Raw genomic sequence first — 22,295 nt, 5'->3', positions numbered from 1 at the left:
ATGTACTTTTTAAGCGTATGTGTAGATTTTAAAGCAGGAATTTGTGCAGTTTAAAAGAGATTTAGTCATTCTGGTTGATTTTTTTGCCAAATAGGCTTATTCCTCTGATGCAATTCCATCTGTTTCTCTTTTTCTAGACTCAATATTTCATTTTAAGCTCTCTGTTTATGTGAAAACACTTCTTGCATTCTTTACACTGTCACTGGTTTTGTGTAAAAATGAATTAAGACTTGTTTTCTTTCCAGGAAATAGACTACAGATCCCAAAGATGCAGACAACTCCAGCATTTGCACCCGCTTGTTTTAAATTAGGCTTCAGAGGGGATGAAGTCTGGTGATAGCCAGAAGCTGAATTCACACGTTTTTCACTCTGAAAATACTCTTTAAGTTGTTTTGACTCTTATAAAATGCTATCTGAATTGATTCTTCAATATTCCATACAATGTTGATGCAGATAAGTTTTAAAATAATGCCTGATATAGTGGCAGACTTCATCATCACAGTGCATTGAGAATAATCATATGATTCTATAATTATGCCACATCTCTGCTATCAGTTGTTGTAAACTTTTGCACAATAGGGCACTTTTACACAACACGTAGTCTCCTCACAGTGCTTTGGATCAGGGCAGTGAGGGGATTTTTGTGAGGGGTTTTAATGGTCACTTGCTATGTAAGACACGCTCCCCTCTATTCTCCCCCGGCTCCTCTCTCTCCCTTGGCGGTTGCTCTGCCAGATAGAGGAACAATGTAGTCTTTCTTACCTGTCGGAGGGTGTACATTCCATCTCTACTAAACTAAGTCTCAATCCTGCCTCCAACCCACCCCTCCTCGAACAAGGGCCCTCACTGCCATGCCGGCTCTGACTCCAGGTGCCCCACATCACACACCTCATACCTTTGGTTTGAGACCATTTAAAGGACAGAGGAGACTGGAAGGACGCAACCATCCGGCTAGTTTCTCTCACTTTTAGTTGTTTAATCTGTCTGTTCAATATATACCAGAAAATGCTTACTGTGGTTTTTTTTTGTTTGTTTGTTTTTCAAAGCTTTAAACATTTACCTACTTCGATGTGGACTTACAGAATGATTCCTTGCCAGACTGTTGGTTTGTGGTTTGTTGTGTGGGCAAAAGGGAAATTCAGAGGTTGGGGTGCAAGTGTGCTACTAAGGATATAGTGAGTGCAAAAAACTGTGGTGTGGGTGCTTTACAGGAAGATTGCGTTTGTCTGCACTTAGCCATCCCATTTATGCCGGTGGCTGCAAGAGAAGCTGAACAGAGCGAGGGAGACAGTTGAGTGAGAGATAGGACAGCAGGCCTTGTGTGTTTCACCTCTTGTGATCTGCTTAACATATATGAAAGGAGGCATCTCATTTAGACATCTTTATTTCTTCTAACCACCAGGATTGTCCTAAAAGCCAGAAGTCTTTTTGACTCATCGCCTATTGAAGTGGAGAATGTTGCACAGGTACGTTTATTCATATCTTCACTCTTTCTGTTACACATGCTGAGAGATTACTCGGAAGCTGCTTCCATCTCAATGATTTGTTTGTTTCAATAGATTTAAGTAGATGTCTAACAGTATACTTATGTAACAAAGTTCAGGTACTTTCAGTCATTTAAATTGAACATATTAAAGTTCATAATGAAACAGATTTCCTTTACATGTTAACAATTAGATGATAAAAACTTTAATTATATTACAAGTTTTGACTAAGTGACTCCTGTTTTTCAGTATTTGAATGATCCAAACACTCACTGTGTATCTATAATCAATAATTATTGCTTTAAATATGGATGAATAATTCTAACCTGACAGAAAAGCTCAAGAATGTAAGCTTTGTTGGTAAAGTCATTATTATATAAAACTTATTGCAACAATCTAAAGTCAGAGGATATTGCGTGTCTCTTTAAAATTGAGGATGCACAATATCATTGTCCAAATATTGGTATTGGCAGATAGTAGTCTTAAAAAGTTTTATTATACTGCCAGAGAATAAAAATTCCGGTTGCATATCACCAGGTTGTTGCAGTGCTCTCTAAAAGGCTTGACGCTTTACTGATAGTACCTAAAACAGTTTAACAGTTTCAAGTGGCAAAGATGCACCAATACTCTTTTCAGATGCTAAGCAGTGTACATTTCGTAGCTAGTTTAAATTTAGTCTTAGTCTTTTGATTAAAATGTATTTCGTTTATGTCACATTTTAGCTGTTTTCAACCCTCCTAGTGTTAGTCTGGTTTCAGTTTACCCAAAAACATTTTACCTCTTCAGTCCTTACACTTTAGTCTTTTCTTTTAGGGACATTTATTCTCTTTGAATTGATTTAATCAGCCAAATTTCAAAATTACTTTGAATATAAAACACTACATTAATTCTCTACCAGTGCTTTAACTGGTTTGAAATACGCTGATGAAAATATCGACATACCTTACATGCACTGTGGATAAATATACATTTTGAGCAGCCAACATTCCAGCACTATTTTGTCAGTCTCTTTATCACCAAAGATATATTTTAGTCTAGATTTAGTCAACTGTTTTTAGTCACAGTTTTAGTTGATGTTAACACTGAGGTTAAGCATTAAACAGCTAATAAAACTTGGCAAAGAAAAAGCAACAATGACCCAATACTTTTAAAAATAAATGTTACATAGAATGTATCTGTAATCCAGAGAATTTCTTTCAGTTTATCATGACTGAGTGTTTTTTTGTGTAAAAAAAAGAACACATCTGTCATTAATTATAGAACCAAATGATGTTTGCCTTACTTTATGACAGTTTGTCAAACTAATAGATATTCACAATGAGAGTATACGGTCAATTCCTTTACATGAGACCCTTGGTGTTGTTGAACATAAAAAGATGTGTAAATATTTGTACTGACTAAAATGATTTTGGAAGTATTGGCATGTTGGAACTCTTTGAATATTCAGTATCATTTATTTCACAAGATGAGGGGCAAATATAAACTTAATGTGCATAAAAAATCCAGACACAATAATTAATAAGCTTTGACACACTTTGCACCAAGCAGTACAGCATTCGCTTACATTTACTAATTTTGAGGTTGCCTCAAAAAGAAGCATACTCAAATCCATGCATAATTCTGTAAACAAAAATAAACTCACAGGCACAGGCTTGAGAGAAAACCAGTGTTTTAAGCCCATTTTTGAAAGTTTTTCAACAGACCTCAGGGCATCAGGATAGCTCCATAGTGACTAAATGCACCAACAACGGATTTAGTATTAATTTTAGGTACACTCAGGAGGCTCATGCCTAATGATCTGAGGGGTTTGATTGGATGATGGAAGTTAAGAAAGATATTGGGTTATCATACCATTTAGTGTTTTTATAGACAAGAAGTAACATTTTACAATCGATTCTGTAATGAACTGGAAGCCATTGTAGATTGTCCCTGATAGTACACCCGCCACTGGGTTTTGGATGAGCTGCAGCCTTCTTATTGACTTTTCAGGACGTCCAGCAAAGAGGGTGTTGTAGATGGATGTAAATGTATGAACCAGCTTATCATGCATTCCTAATGAAATTCTTAAATAAATAAAAGGAAACTTTTTTCCAGATTTATCCCTACTGCTATAAAGATTTTTTTCTTTTGACAGAATATATGTTTAACTCAAATATAATACATTTCGCATTTGCAATCAAATCTCAAATATCATCTAAGGAGATTAAGTCTCTTCAGAGTCTAAATAAATTGATCCAAGCCGACACTCTTCAGTGACACAGTGAGTCACAGCCTGCTGCTTGATGTTGACTATAAAAGCTTTTTAGTCTAAAATTAAATTAAACAAAAAAATATAACACAGAGCTCTTGCTGACAATGACCAACTGATTAATATGTGTCTTATTGTCATTCAGCTGTACGTTTCATGTTGATGACATTGTCTTTTGAATTTACTGGTGACGAAAACTTCTATGAGAGAACTTTGAAGGATGTGAATATTAGGAGTGACATAGCAAAACACTGACCTGACACTTAAAAGAAAGAACTGAATCATATCTGTAATGGACACTTACTGTGCAAGTGACCTCTATAAGGCTGGACTAAGCATTGCTTTATTGAATTCACTGGTAAATTCACTTATCAGCGGTGAAAAAAACATGACCAAGGAGCAAGAGAAGTTTAGGATGGAACATAGGATGTCTGTGAAGGAATTTGCAGATCCATATGATTTATTTTAAATACACAGATAAATCCAACACAGTAGATTAAATAAATTGTTACAATGGGTGATATCTAGCAATCATGATTATACCTACTATTATGCATGTGCTTGAGTGTTTGTATGTGAGAGTCTGTACACAGTATTTTCCAATGTGGCCCTCCAGTCTGTGTGTTAGCTTCAGGCTGCTGTTTTCCAGCAGATTGTCTTATCAGGCGTCGGCATAGCTTCAGCCCAGGACTGCTGATGGGAGGAGTTAACGCAACTAAACTGAATCTTCCATGTGTTCCAAAAAAAAAAACAAAAAACCCACACATAACACCGAACAGCCATTTATTAAGCATCTACAATGCAGTATGTATTACAAATGTGTTCAAAGGTATGACTAAGAGAAAAGGTAGGTGACTCACTCACTTCTCTGTGTCCCAAAAGGTGGATCCTTTGCTTTGAGAATCTGTCCTGAATGTGTTCAACGGCAAACTATGTTCTCCCACTGAGGAGAACGTTTGAGGTGAGTCTCACAAAATCAACCTTAATTTACCTTTGTGAATGAGTTGTTACAAGCAAAATATCTTGCTTTCTATCAGGCACTAGCCACTCCAGGCAGGCTGTGTGGGGGAGTGTCCATGTCAGCTAATTTCCCTGGAGCCAGGTCTCATGGAGCACCTCAGGATACAGAGATGGATGTAGCCTGGCAGGAGCTGATGGCTATCACAGAGCTACAGGTAACAACAAAGAGAGAGAGACGGAGAGATACTTTATATAAAACCACATATGATTAAACTTTTGAGTTCATATATCTTATCAAAATAACTGAGATACACTTAATGTAAGGGAAATTATTGTCTTAGAAATAATCTGCATGGATAAGCATTTGCCAAAAATATGGTATAAGATGGGAAGATTTTAAAACTATACTTTGACATTTTTCTTTTGCTCTTTCGAGGTTTATTTTTTATCAAAGCCTGTCTTAGCAGATATTCTAGCAATTTATTTTAGCATGTAACAAAAGTATGTCTTACTGGAGCAATGATGAAAATATTTTTACAAGAATGTTCATTTATGAATCATTTTTAGTGCCTGCGCAAATCTAATTCCCATGGCAAAGGTACATAAATATTCTTTTGAGTGCTAAATGTTGAAAAGTTAATACAACTCAGCTGAGAAAAAGCAACAATGACCTGTTTGAGTAATAGTAGGATGAGAAGACTGTGAAAGGGGGCAAGTGCTGTATATTGCTAGCACCCCCTGCACCGTACAATAACCATCTGTTTCAGGTGAAACCTGATCACATCTATGAGAGCCCTTCATAGGCTATGGGTGGCATGCTGAAGTGGGGGCAAACTGTGTGTTATAGAGAATCAGAGGCAAAAAAGTCCCACTCATGATTTCCGAGCTTGTTAGAAATGGCTGTTTTATTGCAGTCAGTATGATATGTTTGCTTACCTGGTTTAACTGATTGATGTTGTTTCTGCAGTTTGATGTCCCTGGTGAAGTCTCCCATGAAACACAGTACCAAAGCATGGAACCAATGGCCCCGATGGGAGGATACGGGATGGCTCAGCCTCCTCCTGCTGCTTGTGATCTCAGCACCAGCAATGCATATGATGGATGTTACTCTGCAGAGGTGTCAGTCTGTCATCAATTAAACAACAACACAGAGGCCATATACACACACTCTGAACCTCAGCTCAATCAACGAATACTCCCTGCCTCCTCTCATACACAGCCATCTCTCATGGCTCCCAGGGAACACATGAACATGTCAGGTCCCAATCCAGGGCAAAGGAGGTCCAACGTGTGTCTCTCCCAGGGTAGACATATGCTGTGGACTGCACACGGACAGAGTTCACATCCTCGCACAGCTGATGACATGGAGTCAGACTCTGGTCTGTCTTTAGGTTCTAGTCCGCCCTTGGCCTCCCCTGATAATCCTGTCAGTGGTGCTCCAGCATATCTGAATGTAGAATTGAATATGGCATATAGTGATGGTGAAGCTGATGGCGTAGCAGTTAACAGCAGAGGAGTACATATGCATTACTCAATGGACTATCAGAATCAATCTCACTCCTATTTACACTCAGGTGCACATTCATCTTATTTTCAAACCCAAATCCCTTATCCTCATGCACAACCTAATGCTCTCAGTGCCTGGCCAGTAAAACAGCAGGGTCAAAACAGCGCTCTGGGAGACCTGTACATTGACTCTGGAGTCACCAGCAGAGGGAGCCCACAGCATAACCCATACATCAGACAAACAGGAAGCACCTCAGCGGCCTCACCGCAGAGCAGGGATGAACGGCGGGCTGTAGCCTTGAAGATCCCTTTTCCTCTGGACAAAATAATCAATCTACCCGTGGATGACTTCAATGAGCTCCTGACACAGTACAGTCTGACAGAAACTCAGCTAGCACTAGTCAGGGACATTAGAAGGAGAGGGAAGAACAAGGTGGCTGCTCAGAACTGCAGGAAACGGAAGCTTGAGAGCATAATTCACCTTGAGAGAGAACTGAACCAGCTGCAGGCCCAGAGAGAGCATCTGGTGCAAGAAAGGCTGGAGTTTAAACGGAGCTTATCATTTATCAAATGCCGACTGGCGGACCTCTACTCAGAAGTGTTTTCTCATTTAAGAGATGAAAATGGACACCCCTACTCAGTGGATGAATACTCCTTACAACAGACACCTGATGGGAAAATTTATTTGGTACCCCACACAGCTATGCATAAAAGAGACCAATTATGAGGAACTGGTGACCATTTAAAAACTGAGGCCAAAGCTGGCTAGATGTGTGAACTGGCTGGAATTTTTCCCCATGTGTATGACTAACAAACATGTATTTTATACACCTTTTCAATAAATGAACCCAAACCAGAGTTTTATTGAAAGAATAAACTTTATTTAAAAGAAAACATTTTTAAAAAGTTTTAAAAAACTGCACAGCAGTCTTATGTTAAAAAATGTTGGTCGTCCTCACCAGCATGACTGTTCAGCACACCTGTGAAAACAGATCACTGTCAGAACATTGGAGAGAATTTCAGATTGTCAGTGCGAGATATTCTTTTGCTTTTTACCTGATTTAAGCCATTTCCATTGAAATGAAGTCAATTCCTGGGAAAAAATTTCCTGTCGTCACCTAGAGGGAAGAAACAGCAATTAAGTGCAAAAGCAATAAATATGTTTATTTAATTCAGCATGCAATTAAAATTGGACCACTATGCAATATGAGGTCAATGTTACCAGTCAGCATGTCTGCAAATCTTAATAAAGTTGTTTTCACAAGATTGTTATGTCATTACTGGGCTACAGAACTTACTACCAGCTACATGACAAATTAAGCATGACATACTATCAGTAGTTGAGAAGTCTGGTCTTACCTACACAGCATATAAGCCTTTTGGTAGCTGCTGCCTGCTAGTCTCAGGCTTCTGTTCTCACTCTCCCCTGCTTCAATGATCCTGGCGATGGTTTTGCTACTTCTCTCCCTCAGCTGGCTTCCATGGCTAGCCTCAAAGACTTTGCATGTAAGCTAGCATCCTCCAGATGATCTTTGCAGAACTCAGGGGAGTCTGTACCAGTGACGACCTCTTTATGACGAATGCATTTATTACACCAGCTCTCAGTCCTCAGTTTCTACGTGCATGGCACATCTAGTTACCAGTGCTGTTCTTTTAACCCATCACCTCAGATGATGCTTTTGGTACTCATTGTACATTTGAAGTGTGGTACTTAGCCACAATCATGAAATACCTGATAATGCACCCTCCCTTTCCCAAACCACTCAAGAGGCTAACACTTTAAAAAAAAAACTGAAAGATGTTTTATTTCAGCTTGATTTGTTGCAGTTACAAATAAAAACCAGACTCAAAGGGAAAAAAAATCTACATAAAACCTCATTGGAATGCTTTCTTTCCAGTAACACATTTGTTGAAGAAATACACAAAACGTTTAAATGAAGACCCTCCATGATTAAGCTATTGTACATCTCCTCTTGCAGCAGCAGTACCCTGCCACAACTGTTTGGCTGAGCAGATTTAGGAGGAAAACCTGCAGCTGCCCTGTCATTTCGCTTGCTCTCCTCGCTCTCCTCTCCTAAGTACATAGTCCTGTTGAACAATACGGAACAACATTGTTAACTGAGCACTGACTTTGTATGACCTGACATCCAGAGTGAATTTATCGTTAGCTACACTTAACGAGTCCCTGCAGCTACAAACTCTGGTTTGATATAAAGGTATCATTCTGGCATGCCTTGTACTACTTACCACTTCACATTTAAAACTGTCCACGACGGTATCCTCCACCACCACCGTTGTTAGAGCCACTTCCATATCCACCACCTTTTAGGGGAAAGGAGTCAGTTAGTATCAACCAACCTAAAGAACAAATCATTTTTAGTACATGTGCTCCCATAAACTTACCATAGTTCCTGCCACCTCCACTGGTGCTACCAAAGTTCTTCATTGGGCCAAAGTTGGAGGCCTGGGAGTCATAGTGGCCCATGGCATTGAAGCCGTTTCCGCCACCGCCACCACCTCCACCACAGTTGCCTATGAGTAAAGCACAACTTGGTAAAAATGTCTCAGGTGCAGAGTTCTTAATCTTAAATTGTAGCTCTAATACATACCACCATAACCATTGCTGTCATAACCATTTCCACCATAGCCACCACCTCCTCCACCACCACCCTGGTTGTAGCCTTGGTTATATCCACGGTTGCCTCCATTGTTGTATCCACCAGGACCCCCGGGACCACCTCCATAGCCTGAAACAAAAAGGTCCTTTAAGTGTCTTGCCAGATGTAAATATGAAGCCAGGCTTTAAAAATAGCCTACTTACCACCATCGCCACCATTACAGTTGTAAGGACCATCTCCATATCTTCCTCTTCCACCTGAAAGAAAAACCACATTAGTCAGGAAGCACTGATATATTTGCAGATTAACGTACAACACATCTGTTATCAAAGTTATCTTACCCTGATTGAAGCCCCTGTCAAAGTCATAGGGCCTTCCACCGCTGCTGCGACCTAAACAGAGATGCTCTGTTTAATGCTCTGGTTAATGCACTGCTCACACAATCATGAACTTTGCAGCATTTTAGAGCCATTTCATACCTCTCATACCCATTCCTGTATTCTGCATTTCCTGCCTTGTTAGGGCCTTCCTCACTTCGCAGTTATGAGAGTTGATTGTATGATACTTCTGAACTGTGGAGAGGGGAAAGTGTTTAAAAAGCATCCAGGGAATGGACTCAATCTCAAAGTCAGAAAAAGGCAGATACTCACTGACAATCCTGTCGACTGAATCATGGTCATCAAATGTCACAAAGGCAAAACCTCTCTTCTTGCCTGTGCTACGGTCAGTCATGATGTCAATGACCTCAATTTTGCCAAACTGTTCAAAGTAGTCTCGCAGGTGGGACTCCTCTGTGTCTTCCTTGATGCCGCCAACAAAGATCTTTTTCACAGTTACGTGGGCACCTGGCCTGTTTGAGTCCTGTGAACATTAGATTATGTGCTTTAGCTTCATATTAAGTACTTTTACTCAACATATGTTGAAGTAATTTTATAGAGCTGTACACACCTCCCTGGAAACGGCTCGTTTGGGCTCAACTACTCTGCCATCAACCTTATGTGGACGGGCACACATGGCAGCATCAACCTCCTTTACAGACGAGTATGTGACAAAACCAAAACCCCTTGATCTCTTTGTGGTGGGGTCCCTCATGACCTGCAGAGAAAACTCAGTGTAGTCAATGCTGTCCTTTAATTGAAGAAAGTTGTTCATCTTGAACAACGCAAAAAAGGACAATTCCACTTACCACACAATCTGTAAGGCTGCCCCATTGCTCAAAGTGAGCTCGCAGGCTTTCGTCTGTCGTCTCAAAGCTCAGACCTCCGATGAACAGCTTGCGGAGCTGCTCCGGCTCGCGTGGGACCTGCACAATGAACAAAGCATAGACAATGGCGTCAGGCCGATTTCGTCAACATTCATAGTGGATGGCTAACACGTTTCAGTGATGCTCTAAAATGCTTCAATTATCGGTGTAAGAACGTACGAAACATCCACCAGTTCAAACCTGCGTCACACATCAAAAATTAGGGAAGGCTACGATCACATAGCCGCCATTAACGCTAGAGGACCGCAGTGGTAGTGCTGGATAAGACCGGCAACAGCCTCGTGAAAACGCGTTCGTTCATGAAAACATAATCTTATGTACATTTATTATTTTTCTGTATCAATATGGCAATGTCGCAAACGAATTCATAGAAACGACTAATACCATACATAGCGTGCTATGTGAACAAAGGCCACGAGGCGCAGCTGCTATAAAATGGCGGCTACACAATGCTTGATAGTTACGGCTGATATGGTAAAGAAACCTACGCCGGGGCATTAAATTTAGTAAACTTAGTCGAACTGCATAAGCCTTTAGATTCAAAAGCATATAAAAGCCTCAAAACAATCGAGCAGAATGAATTACTTACGTCCTTCTGCATTTTGCTCGCGAAATCCTTGAAGACGCCTTGGAAAATGACCGGACAGAGGTGATCTGCGTCAGACGAGCCCTACCCGGTTTCCGACTGTAGAATAAATAGCTAAAGATACGCCTCTGTCGCGCAGTGATTGGCCAACAGTTCCCGCTGCAGTCTGTCGTCAGCATGAAAGGGAATTTGATTGGGCAGAAATTCATCAATCACAACTAATGGCGAATAAGCAGTAGGACACTTATTTTATGGCGATAAAAGGTTATCGGTATATAATTTAAATTGGACGCCACATTCTGCTTTTTTGCTTGACATTCTAAAGTCAATAGTAAATGAATAGGTCAAGGTAAATCCAACAAATTCTCGGTTAAAAGGCACATGTAAGGGTTTAAAAGACGTGTAATGTAAAAAGATACTGATTTTTGATTTGTGGGTGGAGCTGTTCTAGTTTGAATCAATATATCCTTAAATGCAATGAGAAATCAATAGTATTTTGCCACCATCAAAGATGGTGGCAAAAAAAACACCAAAATCAACCTCCGAAATCCAGAAAAAATGTGTTATAAAAATTGTAGAAGCCTGTTCACTACCCAAATAAGTAGGTCATCAGCTGACCGAGGGGCGGGTACTTTTATTGTGCGCCGTTAACGCGCGCTTTTTACGCACAGACAAGCGCACAGCACCTTTTTGTGATCCAGGCTAGATGCTAAAGTAGCCCCAGCGTTGGCCTCACTTAGCACAGAAGAAGCAAAAGAAACACGTGCTATTTCTGAGGTTTACCGGTCGAAACCAGCGTTCTCCACACTCAAAAGGTGAGAAATGATCACAACATTTAAATGCGTCATTTGCCGCTATTAATGCATCAAAAGTCTTCGCACTGGTTTCAAATATTGGCAATGCTAGCTCGTTGAAGCGTTAGCTTGCAGGCTAGTTGCATTAGCAAGCTCGCCTTAAATGGCAAGGACTTAGTTTGTTACGTTAGCTCTGCAAAACAGCATCAAATCTCCAGTGCTCTCTGCATGTAGTGTGTTATTTTATATTCTCTATGACGTAAGTTTAGCAAGGAAGTCATTTCCGACAGTTTTTCTTTCAGTTAGGAAAAATGGCGATCAAATGATACTTCTCGGTCACATATGTGGAGCATTGCTAACGTTTAGGTATACTGAAACAACAGAGACCGAGTCGTGATTTTTGCTGTTTAACCTACTTTAATTCCGAAAGTTTAAATGCAAACTTTGTAAGTTGAGCCTCTATGTTGTGTTTCTGCTCAGGGATTTGCCAGTGGCCTTTAACAGCGTGGTGATCATTTACAAAGTTTGCTATGGGCAAGAAGTCTCGCGAAGAGGAATCCTCATCCTCTGACGAGGAGGAATATGTTGTGGAGAAAGTGCTGGACAGGAGAGTGGTCAAAGGAAGGGTTGAATTCTTCCTCAAATGGAAAGGTTACTCGGAGTAAGTCATACATACTTTTGTTGCTTATTGTCTTAGCACTTTGTAAATCTTTATTTTTAAAGGTGCTATATAAATAAAGTTTATTATTATCATTGTTATTGTTGTTGTTGTTGTTAACCAGAACACAGGCATACAGCTCAGTATAATAAGATGTTTGATACTTTGCATCATGGTGCAGCAGATTGTGTTACTGTGATGTATTCTTAAAATAAAGCTACTGTATAATGATGTACATTGTATTTGGACAGTCAAGGCTTCCTCCCCCAGTCTAAATGATTAATGCTGCCAGATTCATAGTAGAACTAAATGGCAAATATCTAATTTAAGTGAACTGTTTAACATGCTGTAGTCACAGACATGTAGAAAAAGTGGTGTTTACTGTTAGTCATGGGAATGACAAAAAAACAAACAAACAAACACCATGTCACAAGTTAAAATGTTATGAAGATAATACGTATGCTGAAATAAGTTTTATATTTCAATGTAAATGCATTGATGATTGTCCATCTGTAATTGATGCTGTTGATTTAAGATGTGGTTGTACTGGTATTGAATTGTTGTATTTCAATGTTTTGCAGTAAGCACAACACGTGGGAGCCAGAGAAAAATCTGGACTGCCCCGAGCTCATTTCTGAATTCATGAAAACCTACAAGAAAGGTAGCGGCGGAAGCTCCACACCTAGCAGTGGGGCCAGCAAATCAAGCACAGGCTCCTCGGGACGCTCAAAAGAATCCAGCTCCTCTAAGAAGAGAAGCTCTGATGATGATGAGGAAGGTGGAAGCAAGCCCAAAAAGAAGAAGGAGGTACAAAGAAGCATCTTCATACAGAGTAGCAACTTGCAAACATGTTGATGGTCAAAAACGTTTGAATGTGCTGTTTTTGTTTTTAGCATCTTACCAATACACTGCTAAAACTGCTTTATCTATTGCATGTGATTTAACACAAAGTTAAAATATGTATAAAAGATTTTTCTCTGAAAGGAAGGAAAATTTTCGTTTTGTAAGTTGTCGAAATTAAGCACGAAAGTGAATTCTTGGAGGAAAACCCAGTTCAGTATTTGAATGTAAAATAGTTATTGAGCCAAGGTAGACAGTACAAAAGCGTGCACTAGTCTTCAGCCTAACTATATCTTAACCAGATATCAGGATTTTTAATCGCAAAAAACACATTTGTTTCTTTTCTTCAGGACGACATTCTGGTTGCACGCGGCTTTGAGAGAGGACTTGAGCCAGAGAAGATAATTGGGGCAACAGATTCATGTGGCGACTTGATGTTTCTTATGAAGTGGTAAGTTTTGTGATTTGTTCCTCACAAAATTTCTAAAGGCCGACTCAGACTACACGACTTTTTTGGTTGTTCACGACAGAACCACAACAAAAATCTTGTCCCTTCTTACCCGCCAACCTGGCCACACTACAAGAATGATCCTGACCGCTCATCTTATGCTGACGTCACCACTGTCTCCGTGACTGAGTGCGAGTTCACAGGTTGACGGGGGTGTGGGTGAAAGAGTGTCTTTCACTCTACAACAGAAGCGCTCTATGTGATTGTAGCGGTCTTTTGCTCGTAAAAAAGGGAAACAAAAAAAATTTATGGATTGGTTTATGAATGTATCAAGAGAAGGACAATATGGACCGGCTGTCTTTCAGATAGAACTTAAGGTATGCATGTGATAACATAAATAAAATAGAATAAAATTTACACATTAGTTTTAGGGAATAAAAGGAGATAAAAAAAGTAGTTAATTTTGTAAATAATGATGCAAAGATAAAGAGCAAATGTTCTCCTGTTATTAGATGTTAGGATTCATGTCGTTGATGTCAGGTCAGGGTGTCAAACCAGATGGCGATGTAAGGAAAATTCTGACATGCTAATCTTGGTAAATCGTGGTCGTGAGCTGTCTTGGACACGTTAATTATGTCACACTACAAGACCATTTGTTGTTCTAAACCGGGCCTGGGATGCTGCAGTCGGGCTAAAATGTGGCTGAATTTGTATAGTCTGAGCCGGCCTTAAGAGAGACTTGGTTTTGGTGTAGTGGTACTGTAGAAGATTAAAAACACATTGTTAAAGAAGTACAGTTAAGTTTTAAGGTGATTGACTGTAATTCAAAAGTAAAGGGTGTCCATTAGAATTTTAAGTTCTTTGGTTTTTTGGGGTTTTTTTTTCGCTTTTTTAAATATGTACATACTTGGATGAGGATACTGTCAATCAATGGTGCCACATGCTTGTGTTGTTGGATTTTATACATGGTAGGAAAGTTTTTGTCAGTTAGTGTGACCAAAGATCTGCAGCACCCCAAAGACTACATCGGTCTACACCAACCTCCCGTTTTACCTGTATGACAAATTTAATTATCTTTGTGTGATGTAAAACATCTTAAAGTACAAGATAACGGTGAACTGTCAGTCACACTGGGCTGCAGTAGAAGAGGTTAAGTGTCTGGTAGCAACTTTGACAAAGTCACATCTAGAGGTTAGAGCATCAGTACAGCCACATGAGTTTTAAACGCATGACTCACAGTTAAGATCACTCTCTACCTTCAGGTACAGCTTACCATCTCTCACTTTTCAGCCTGGAATACTGAACAGGAACATTTATGGCACTAAGAACATCAACAGAACTATCTATAATATGCAACCTTTTGTCCAGATGCAGACTATGTGTATTCAAATCAACACAGACTGTTACTCTACAGCATAAAATAAAACATTTAGAATTTACAAGGGATGTACAAGTAACTGTAGGCTTATAAACATCTTTCCTTTATCTTGCAAAATTCAGGAATGGGTTTTGATAAATGCATTCACTGTGTGCAGAAAGTTTATTAAGTGTTTGCAAATATGTGAGTCTGACTGAAAATACCAAATTTGTTAAAGTCAGACCAAAACACCTGGATAGTCCTTGTATGTGTACCCCAGGCCCGGTTTACATTAGGGTCCGCATAAACGAGTCAACTAATCGACTGCTACTGCTGTATGATAAGCCTTTTTACTTGAAGTGGACTAGTCACTCATCACAAGATAAGGCATTTACAATGCCTAATGTGTAGCCCTTTTTATTTATTCATCTAAGGTGTTTGACACAGTAAACCACTGTTTACTGATAAATGTGCTTCATCACAGTGGCATGTCTTACCAAGCAGCATCATGGTCCCCCACTATTTGATTGGCATTGTGTTCAGATGGCTGGATCTACCTCTTCACAAGGCTGACCCACTGAGCTAGTCTCAAAAATATAAATATCTGTGTGGTCTTAGTGAAAGTGAGCAATACTTAGGTTTTTAGAGGGGGATTTATAGATGGCCTTTGGTCTAAATTGGATAAATAAATGCTTGAGTAGCATAAAATGAAGCAATGTACACCAAGAAAATGGCAGGTAAGCTATACAATGTGACCCTCTAGAAATCTAGTGACAGTGCATCAAGGTTTTTTTTTTTTTTTTTGTAAGTTTTATGTTATATACCATATTAACCCTTGGTTGTTTGCACTTGCACCAAAAAAAGTTTGCAAGCTGTCTGATGTTAGGAGACTATGGATTATGATTTGCAATATATACAGTGCTTAACAAATTTATTAGACCACCACCCAAAGTAAGGTTTATGCCACAGCTGCCCTAAATTAACAGCAATTGTAATTACCAAAATCAATTTTTATGTTTCTGCAATGGTTAATAGACCAATATGTAAAAGCTCTTGAACCGAAATGGTATTTGTAATGCTAAAATATATTTATTATTGTTATCCATGAATTCTCAAATTTACTGATTTACAAAAAATAGAATAGTAAAGCGCATTAATATTTCTTGATTGATATGTCAAATTATAGTTTTTTGCTTGCATTCCTGAACAGAAAAATGAGTTTTAGTGCTTGAATGTTATGTTTGATTAATTTCTGACTTCTCGGAGAAGCCCAGTGAGCCGGCTCAAATTTGGGTATGAAAAGGTGAATTCAGTTTGAAATTATTAATTCCTGTTCAAAATGGTAAAACGTGGAGAGCTCACCAAAAATGAAAGAGTCCGCATTAAAGCACTTCATGATGCTGGATGGTCTCTGAGACAAAAATGACAGGTGGTCTAATAAATTTGTTAAGCACTGTATACATATTTGGTTATTTGAAACTATTCCCTTTTCCTGTAGAATCATTCCCTTGTGAAAGAGATCTTGATCTCAGTAGGTCTTTATCTGGTTAGATAAAGGTAAAATGAATAAAATTCATGATTTTATCAATGACTAGTCAGAGTGGATTCGACTTTTATCACATCAAAGTTGACTTTAAAAATTCTTAAGTTGTGCCACCCCTGGTTTACATGACAACTTTCTGCTTTGTTTTCCGTCTTCATTTTCAAATAGCTCTACATGCAGGCAGCAACGTTTGGAAAACAGTCTCGATCAGAGCTGGGAAATTAATCGAAAAATAATAGAAACCAACATTTAGAGCCTCTAACAGACAAAAACCTGCAGTTTCAATTATTTTGCCTAGTAATGCACCAAACCCTTGAATTACTGGGTGTGTAGTCGTGTGACAGGCAGCCAGGTGTTGCAAGGCATGCAGCCTGCTGGAAACCAAGAGAAGAAGAAGTACTAGTCCTGTGACATCATCCCATCCAGTCTGCTAAAATTCAACTGACTGTGCAACATGAGCAGCAGATTTATTTACTACTTTTTATATAACAGCTGCTGAAACTGCTCTAGGAACTACACAGTGCAGATCCACCAAGCCTATTCGATGGTCACATCTGGCCCATGTATTTGAAACACAAGAACATCAGTTTCGAACAGAGGCGAGGGTATTTTGAAAACATTTCACTCTGGAGCTCGTTTCCAAATTTGTCTATTTTCAGGCACCAAAGATGCCGTTCTCATGTGGACAGACGGCCAAATGCATAAAAGTTTTGTGTTTTCACCTTAAAGTGTTGTTTAAACAGTAGTTATGTTTACATGGACCACTTGTAATCAGAATAATGCCTGATCTGAATAAAAATGCTTCATATAAACACTACATTCAGAATAAAATCTTCCGATTTGGCACATTCGGAAAGAAATTTCATTCTGATCGAGAGGGGTAGTGTATGCCCTTAGCCAATCGGATTAGCTTCCATGAGAATATCAATCTGATCATGTCTCTCTGTTGGAGTTTATTTTTGTCAAACTGAGCATGTCTGTCCCACGGATGAACAGACAAAAACATGGCAGGAGCAAAACGAAACTGATCTTTTGGCGAAACAACTTTTTTTTTTTTTTTTAAACTTGAAACTTTATAAGAGCTCAGAATCGTTAGTCAGATCCTATAAGGTACAGACACATAGTAGTAGAACAATCCACTATTTTGCACAAGCAGGAGCTAAAACAAACAAGCGAGTGCAGGCAGCTTATTTAAAACAAAAGCGAAGTAGAATTTCTTCTTCAGCAAATTTTTGGTAGAGTTGACCAGGGGAAGATGCTGCGTATGTCAGAGCAGTTGTACTCAGATTGAATAGATGATGCATGAACATGCATATCTCAATCTGATCGTATCTTTTAGCGTCCAGAAGTTTAAATCTCCTGTCAGAATAACTTCAATTGAATTGTGAAAAAAAATGCTCATGTAACCGCAGCTTGTGTCTCAGTAAGAACCAAAGAGCATAGTGCCAAACATAGCAGAGGTCGCATTGTTGCCCGAGTATTTCTCCTAAGCTGCAGCAATCTTGTGAAACACATTTGTACCAAAACTAAAGCATAGAGTGTGTTTATGGCGTACAGTACTCTCAAGTTGTCTCTGTTTTCACTGTTGGACATTGTTGAAGTAAAACCAGTTCACCGCTCACTTGCTAGGTCAAATCAAAGTAGGTCCTGTAGTGATTATCACAAAGTGTCACATTTCCCCCATGTAGTGCAGTCTTACATACTTCAGTCAACAAATTGATGGGGATGAGTAACGAAATCGGGTACCAACATCACAGCATAGATATCAATACTTTATTTCAGTACCCCCCGCAACTCCAATAAAAATTTGTGTCACCCTAACTGAAAGACACACTCTCTGCTTTTCTTATCCCATGTTCAACTGGCATCTTTAAAGATACTCCAGACAGATTTTATTTTTTATTTATTTTTTATTTATTTATCCTCCCACCAACTTTCGTCACACTTTTTTCTTTTATCTTTTCAAAAGATTAAACATCAATTAGACACCAGCACCATATTAAGAGTATCAATTAAGCATTGATATTATGAAATACCACGACATCCAGCCCTATAAATCAATTCCCAAAAGTGCTTGTTAAATGTGGCAAGGACAATAGTCAAGTCAAAAGGCCTAATTGAGCTTTAGCTGCTGCTCAACTGATGGTTTTGATTTTAAATTGAAAAAGTGTGATAAAGATTGATAAAGATGTCACAGGAAGTAACAAGTGAATACTTTCATGGCTGTTTCTTCCTTGAACTTTATCAACTTCTTCTGATTTAACAGCTCAAAAAGACTCTTGGACAGTCTGCATTGGTCTCTCCACTGTAGCTAGTACTTAATTTCTGATGAAAATGCTTGTGCTGCAAGTTTTTTGGTTCCTGGGTGTGAGTTCTTTGTACTGCGATTGTTGTCTGCCATATTGGCTGTCTGTACCACTGCTGCTTTCAACTTAGAATGAAATGATTCTTTGAAAGGACTCTAAATATGCCAGATTGCGACTGACAAATTACCCATTAGCTGAACTAATAGCCTAGCTGTCCATTCATATACAAACAGTAAGCGACACCATAAAATTTTATGTCATCACACATTAACTAGATGGATGTATGTGTGGTGCCTCGTCACTCATGCCTGATGGTGCTCTCTTGCCGAGAGTTAGCTGGCTTGAAATAAAGCAACAGTTGTACCACGTCTGTTGATCATAATAGTTAGAATACTGACTACTTTTTTTTAAAGAATAAGGACACATCCTTAACTGATTTGCTAGATCAAGCTGCTGCCCTGCTGATCTAGTCTCAGGACTCAGCCCTTACCACTAAATGAGAAGTCTTGACCCAAATTTTTGGTATTTTTCAACCAAATGAATTTATTAAAACTAGTACAGTTTGGGCCTCAGATGATACACCACAGAAACATGTTTAAAAAGTCCCTTATAGACTTTTTGACACTTAATTGCCATGCACAATCACCGCCCGCTGACAATTTCAGCACTGCCTAAATGCTTAATGTGGCTGTATTATACAACTCTTATTTTGCTACTACAACCATTAAACTTGCAATTAGTGTGCCACTAGTAGAATTTATCAAATCATATGTTTTACATTTATATGTTAAGTATAAAGGTTATTTTAGAAGTGGCTTGATTAAAAAAATAGCAAAATCAAAGTTAAATGTTTGGGAAATGTAGTCATATTCCAGTTGTGTAAAGTTCATATTTGTGAATTAACTCTTCTGTCTCCCTTTTCCTTGCAGGAAAGACTCTGATGAGGCAGACCTTGTGCTTGCTAAGGATGCCAATCATAAGTGCCCACAGATTGTCATAGCGTTCTATGAGGAACGTCTCACCTGGCACGAAGACAGCGACAAGAAGGAGAAGGATGCTGTCAGTGCGTGAGTGCATCACGTCTGGAGGAAACAACCTCCTCCACTGCAGGGACAACCTTGAGTCGGACATTTCTCACACCCAAACCACCCATCCCTCTTCTTTACCATGTCCAAAAATGACACTTGAACAGGGCACACAGTCGTGTTTATCTTCATCCATAACCCACTGGAGCTCAAGGGTCCAGACTGCTGACAAGAAACCATCGAATTGAGGGAGAGACTATAGCCGACATGGGTGAAATGCTATTGGGGAGAGGTTCTGCTGTTGTGTCTTTGTATTCTTTTCCTTCTTTATAACATCTTAACACATCCTGTTTTAGTGCTCATGGGATTCAGTCAGTGAGGTTTTTTCAGTAATGGTCACCGGTTTAAACTCAGAATATAGACTCCAGAGTTTCTGCAAGAGCTGTTAGCCATGAAGCTTGTCCTACAGAAGATGCACAACCAAATCCTAAAATCTTTCAAGGCAGTGCACTTCTTGCTTTAAGTACTCACTAACGGTGCAGAGGATAAGACTTTAGTATCATTATTTAGGAAGCAACCACAGCAGCACTTTCCTGACTGCGTAATCACTTCCTTTTTTAAAACTTTTTATGAATTAGAGTTTTTAGTTGTCCCATCTATCAAGATTCAAATACCCAGTTAACAATTTGCAAATAATGCCAGCCAATTTTGTATTTTCAACAATTTTTTTCTTCTTCTTTTTTTTTTTTTTATCTCTTTTTATGCTTAATGTGAATTTGTGGTGTTTTAAATTCCTTCATGCTATCACAAGTCCAAGTAAAGGATAATAAAAACAAACAACTCTATTTGGTATTGCCTTTTTCCCTTTTTATCTGCAGTGTTATATTAGGATCGGTTATCTTTTAGACAATCTTGTAACCAGCATTTGTCAATAATCACAGGAGTCTGCCACCTTGTGGCGTGTAAAGGAAAACCTTTTGGACCACTCTCACTGATGACAACCCTGCAGTTTTATTATGTTGTTGCATTCATCAGATAGTGATTTATTTTTCTTTTATACAGTGTAAAGTGTTACAGTAGTCTTGGCTATTAGTTTTTCAGTATTGTATTTTTAATATGAAATATTAAAACCATTTTTAATTGGATTATCCATTCCCTGGCTTTTATTGTAAGCTGTAATTTGATTATACAGAAAATTATTAAAACTTTTCTGCTCCAACAAGGACTCCTTGGACCAAATTTTTAGTGTCTACAGTCGGAGATCTGCTCTTTTATAACTTCTGAGCTTTAATTGGCATTGTGAACAAAGGCTGTCTCCTTTTTCATACCTTACATCAACCATGTCCCTTGGTATCGCTTAGATTATGTTTTTGTGTCCTTTTTTAATTAAAAGTGTTTTCACACAATTGAACTTTGTCTTCAGTTTTTTGCCTGTGCAGACGTTTTCAAAAGTAGACTATTGTGTAAGCTAAATGTTACAAATATGTGTACAGTAGCGCCGTTTAATAAACATTTTCAGTGTTTAAGTTAATGTTAGTTGGGTGTCATTTCAGTATGTAATTTGGATTAATTGAATCCCAAGATTATAACCTTACTGGGAGCCCAGAATTGAGAAAATGTTAAAATACTCATCACTGGATGAAATGATCAAAAAGGTGTTACTCTAAATCACAGCTTAATATTTCAAAACAGGATTGTGAATGAGCATCTTTCCAGACAGTGTTCACTGTCTTATGTTGCAGACCAGTTCCTATGGCTTACTGTCTAGGAGCTGTACTCGCCCAGCAGATGGCGCTGCTGCACAGAACCCATAAAAAGTAGCAAATGCGTATTTGTGCAAGTCATTCACAGTTCAGACTCTTAACTCTGCTAACCATAACAAATGAATTAATTACTATTATAGATTCATAAGTATAATCTAGATGGTGTGAGGTAATGTGTTTCCTGACTAACATCAAATCTTTTCCAGGACTTCAGCTGGTTTCTGAGTTACTTCGGCTGTGAACATCTGCCTAACACACCTGTAGGTCAACAAAATCCGGATGTGCAGGTATGTTGAGCTGAGACTGGCACAGATTTATTCTAAATTCTTGTGGGACTCTCTAAAGAAACCAGAAACCGTTTAACAGGCTGGAGTGTGTCTACAATAAAGTAAAACACATGAATAATATTTCAAATGACTTCAAATATATTCTACATTTTACGCCTTAGTCAAACACATATTTTTGTCCATAAAAATAGTGGGAGATAGTAAAAAAGGAAGATGGGATATTACATGCAACATAGGTGCCTGGCCGAATGCAAACCCTGGACATTATGTTCATGCATGGTTTGCCCCTGAAAGCCCTGGGCCACCCCACTTCCATTACATGTAATGATGCAGCCATAAAAAAAAAGAAATCTGTCCCTGTAAGGATCACATAACTTGAATAACAGAGCAAATGCAAAGAATGTTTAATGCTTTATTATGTGTTGGAGATTAGGCCAACCAATATCTGCTAAAACTACACTTAAAAATCTGAGGGCATGCAACCATTTTTTTATTAATGTGACTACCATGACAAAACCAGGAAATTAGGTATTTCTCAAAATAACCAGATGTCAAATAAGAATAGTGTCTGTGTCACAGGGAACCCCTGAAAACCAGCAATAAACTCC

The 22,295-nt window shown here is 38.8% G+C and overlaps 3 protein-coding genes across 5 annotated transcripts; 2 read left to right on the top strand and 1 right to left on the bottom strand.

The window, feature by feature from the left end:
- Positions 1–1,284: 1,284 nt before the first annotated feature.
- Positions 1,285–6,925, top strand: nfe2 (nuclear factor, erythroid 2). Of its 2 annotated transcripts, none has more exons than XM_041799604.1 (4): positions 1,285–1,466; positions 4,615–4,693; positions 4,770–4,907; positions 5,660–6,925. In XM_041799604.1, exons 2-4 carry the CDS (start codon positions 4,646–4,648, stop codon positions 6,923–6,925), a joined length of 1,452 nt encoding a protein of 483 aa, XP_041655538.1. In that variant the 5' UTR covers positions 1,285–1,466; positions 4,615–4,645. The 2 variants fall into 2 exon arrangements, with proteins under 2 accessions (XP_041655538.1, XP_041655539.1); XM_041799605.1 differs by lacking the exon at positions 1,285–1,466 and adding an exon at positions 4,505–4,536.
- Positions 6,926–7,057: 132 nt separating this feature from the next.
- On the bottom strand, positions 7,058–10,789 carry hnrnpa1b (heterogeneous nuclear ribonucleoprotein A1b). Of its 2 annotated transcripts, XR_005992566.1 has the most exons (12): positions 10,670–10,789; positions 10,003–10,119; positions 9,765–9,911; positions 9,467–9,677; positions 9,296–9,388; positions 9,158–9,208; positions 9,020–9,073; positions 8,808–8,945; positions 8,602–8,730; positions 8,446–8,520; positions 7,255–7,316; positions 7,058–7,178 (listed from the first exon to the last, which is right to left on the bottom strand). XR_005992566.1 is itself a non-coding variant. In XM_041799606.1 (11 exons), the coding sequence occupies exons 1-10, from the start codon at positions 10,679–10,681 to the stop codon at positions 8,456–8,458; spliced, it is 1,017 nt and encodes a 338-aa protein (XP_041655540.1). In that variant the 5' UTR covers positions 10,682–10,789; the 3' UTR covers positions 7,977–8,286; positions 8,446–8,455. The 2 variants fall into 2 exon arrangements, 1 of the variants encoding a protein (XP_041655540.1); XM_041799606.1 differs by lacking the exons at positions 7,058–7,178; positions 7,255–7,316 and adding an exon at positions 7,977–8,286.
- Positions 10,790–11,321: 532 nt separating this feature from the next.
- On the top strand, positions 11,322–20,782 carry cbx5 (chromobox homolog 5 (HP1 alpha homolog, Drosophila)). The gene is made up of 5 exons (XM_041800483.1): positions 11,322–11,481; positions 11,941–12,121; positions 12,700–12,925; positions 13,309–13,409; positions 19,542–20,782. The coding sequence occupies exons 2-5, from the start codon at positions 11,991–11,993 to the stop codon at positions 19,681–19,683; spliced, it is 600 nt and encodes a 199-aa protein (XP_041656417.1). The 5' UTR covers positions 11,322–11,481; positions 11,941–11,990; the 3' UTR covers positions 19,684–20,782.
- Positions 20,783–22,295: the final 1,513 nt, after the last annotated feature.

The sequence above is a fragment of the Cheilinus undulatus genome, linkage group 11, assembly GCF_018320785.1.
Source record: "Cheilinus undulatus linkage group 11, ASM1832078v1, whole genome shotgun sequence".
In the NCBI taxonomy this organism is placed as follows: domain Eukaryota; kingdom Metazoa; phylum Chordata; class Actinopteri; order Labriformes; family Labridae; genus Cheilinus; species Cheilinus undulatus.
Note: the sequence above shows the minus strand (reverse complement) of the source record. Positions and strands in the feature narration are given on the sequence as shown.